At 39.9% G+C, this 3,345-nt stretch overlaps 1 protein-coding gene across 1 annotated transcript; it reads right to left on the reverse strand.

Moving 5' to 3' along the window:
• Window positions 1–2,155: 2,155 nt before the first annotated feature.
• On the reverse strand, window positions 2,156–2,512 carry LOC106880277 (protein GVQW3-like). The gene has a single exon (XM_014930150.1). It carries the CDS (start codon window positions 2,510–2,512, stop codon window positions 2,156–2,158), a length of 357 nt encoding a protein of 118 aa, XP_014785636.1.
• Window positions 2,513–3,345: the final 833 nt, after the last annotated feature.

Genomic DNA, 3,345 nt, shown 5'->3' on the forward strand with positions numbered 1-3,345 from the left:
ACCTGATCAAATAAAGTAACGTATCGATAGTGTCTTATGACTCGTTTGCCTTCATTGAATCACCCACTGGAATCCCTGAGTACTTGTTCCCAAACTGCAAAAGGACTGTCTTTAAACTGGAAACACTTCTATCAATGAATAACCACAAATCTGTATTGACATCAGAGGAAATTCCTAGTGTCACCATCAAACCAGTAATGTTCTTGCAATAAACCAAACCCAGTTCATCGTGTGCCGAAAAATTCAACGAATTTCTTCCCTCAATGCCTGTACACTTTTAGGCTGGGTTTTTTCGGCTAAGACACCAAATTCTCTGAGCATTGTTCTAACCAGGTAATCACCATTCTTGGAAAGTCCCAACGTTCGAACAAAATGATCAAGTTGTTCTTTACTTATTTTATGCTATGAATGAGGAATTTTAAAATCATTGTCATTCGTCTGATCTTCACATCTAATTTATTTTTGGTGGTGGTGGTGGTGGTGGTGGTGGTGATGGAGGCATTGGAATCAACATCTGACTCACTCAATGATTGATTGCTTGGCATATGAGAAATTTCATCTTCATATGGCTGTGGTCTTACGGCAGATGGGAAACTAGAATACTTGATATACTTTGCAGTTTTCTTATTGAACCCCTCTACATTAGTAATGTAAAAATAATCAGTAGAACGGTTACTTTGTTTTTGCCATATCATTAGAGTGGCAAATAGCATTTCCTACAGCTTGCCACTGGGCCACATCATGGAAGACCGATCTCAGCAACCTCTCTATACAATGTGTGGAGCAAAACATTTATTTTACTCTCCAAGTCTCATTTTGAAGTAATCCTTGTATCTTGTTTGTATGAGTGGCGTGATATTTCTCCTACAATCCTTGAATGCGTAATCTCCAACAGATATAGTAAAAGTGATCTCGGTCATTGCGACATACACGTCTTTAAGCCATGTAAATTGAAGTAAATTGAAGTGGAGAAATATATATATATATATATTTTTAAAAAACAGCAGTGAACTGAGCAATTACTAATTTGATACAAGTCACAATGACATCCGAATCACACATTTAAATCAAAGTGTTCTGAAAATAGACATGATCTAATAAGTGTCATATCAACTTTTACAGCTTTCTCATTAAAGGTTGTCACAAAAAGAACAATCAAAGGCATTCTTGAACGACAAAAGGAACAATTGACGTACATCACGCTACATTACATTTCTTTAATTTTGGTCTATAGGAGGTATCTTGCTTACCAAAATCTACATGTGATGGAGTAAACCTGACTTCATATTCAGACAGAGTCACCCTAAAATTAGTTAGAATCACCCTAATCATCTCTTGTTAAAGTAACAGTCTTCATTTAGTCATGCAGTGTAATTTCTGTATGTACAGGAGACAACTTTAGATATACGAGGGGGTGTTCATTAAAGATTTCCCCTAACCCACTTCCCAAGGACTGGGATAAACGGAACTTGGCATAATTATTAGTTCTTCTCCACATAGCCACCACCAATGGTGACACACTTCTCCCATTACTTTATGCAGCTGTAAAGACCTAATCTGTAGAAGTCGGTAGGTTGCGTCTGGAGCCAAGACTTTACCTCGGAAATAAGTTCATCACCATCCGAAAAGTGCTTCCTCTTCAAAAAAGACTTCATGTTTGGAAAGAGGTGGAAGTCAGATGGTGTGGGGTTGGGAGAGTAAGGTGGTTGGGGAAGGATTTCATAGTCGCAGGAGTGTGCTTTCATCCGGACAACATGCGCATTGTGAACTGGGGCGTTGTCTTGGGGGAGGCGGACTCCTTTGGTCAGTATGCCTTGATGGCGTCCCGCAATTTCCGCAACAGAGAAACATAATATGCCCTGTTAATTGTGGTGCCCTTTGCCATAAAATCCATCATTACAACTCTGCGCTGGTCTCAAAAGACTGTGAGCATCACCTTGCCTGCTGAGGATTGGACTCAAGCCTTCTTTGGAGATAGTGAGTTATCATGCTCCCATTACTTCGACTGGACTTTGGTCTCAGGATCATAGTGATGGACCCATGTTTCATCCTGTGTGATAAGTCTGCCGAAAAAGTCCTCCCCGTTTTCCGGCACATTGCCAAAAGAGCCTGGGAGCAATTAATTTGTTCCTGCTTCTGTGAGCATCCGGGGAATTCATCGTGCGGACAACTTCCGCATGTGCAAATGGTCGTGAATGATTTTTTCCACGGACCCTACATTTATCTTCATTTCTTGGGCTAGTTGCCGAATAGTTATGCGATGATCCTTCAAAAAGGTGGATCCCACTTTATGGATGGTGTCGTCATCACTGGTGGAATATGGTCGTCCTGGATTAGGAGCAGTTTTCACTGATATCCGACCACATTTGAATTGGCGATACCAGCGCTTGACTACCTCGTATGATGGTAGATCATCACCATAAACTTCTTTCATTTCATTGAAAGTCTCTTTTGGTATACGACTTTTCAAGTAAAAGAACTTGATCACTGATCTGCATCCAACTGCCTCCATTGTAAGACCTTAGTCTACTTCAGCAGCCGTAAAAGACAATCGAATACTAGTGGGAAGCTGCAATTTACAATGTGACATGTAGAGACATGTATAATTATAACTGTACAAGTTGCGTTTCCCGCAATAACCGGAAGTGGGTTAGGAGAAATCTTTAATGAACACCCCATCGTACTTCAGCCAAAAATGACCTCCTATGTGAAACATAGTCTTCGCTGTAATTGCAGATGTAGTAACTAGAGAATTACTAAGTAAATGAACAATATCGTACTTATTAAGGTGTGAAAAATTAGCATATTTTACAGAGAAAAACTTTAAGACAAAATTACCATATTCTATAAATATGATCAGAGCTGGCAACCGCTAGAAAAGCAACAGCTAAATTTGTGTTAACATACAAGCTACACATAGATTATCTTTACAATTTGAAAAATTCAGAAACAAAAAATGAAAAATAAGGATAACTCAACAGAGTTTATTGGAAAATATAGGCAAACAAATATAGCTTTTATTAGAAACATCAGAACACTTCTACGTGGGCGCCATTGGTTACAGGCAATTTTTGGAAGCAGTATACAGCCTGGTGCCGGGGTAGCTGTGTGGTAAGAAGTTTGCTTCCCAACCACATGGTTCCAGGTTCACCTGGAAGACGATGAGCACCTGGAAGACGATGAGCACCTGGAAGACGATGAGTAATCTATAATACCTGACAGGAGCATCACCCCGGAAATGTGGAGAAAAATTCATCAGCTTGTGCATGAGAATCGTCAGAGGACAATCAACGACATTGCTGATATTGTTGGTATGTTGTATGGGCCCGTGCAGGAAATCCTAAC

This window comes from Octopus bimaculoides, chromosome 3 (assembly GCF_046866305.1).
Source record: "Octopus bimaculoides isolate indiv1 chromosome 3, ASM4686630v1, whole genome shotgun sequence".
In the NCBI taxonomy this organism is placed as follows: domain Eukaryota; kingdom Metazoa; phylum Mollusca; class Cephalopoda; order Octopoda; family Octopodidae; genus Octopus; species Octopus bimaculoides.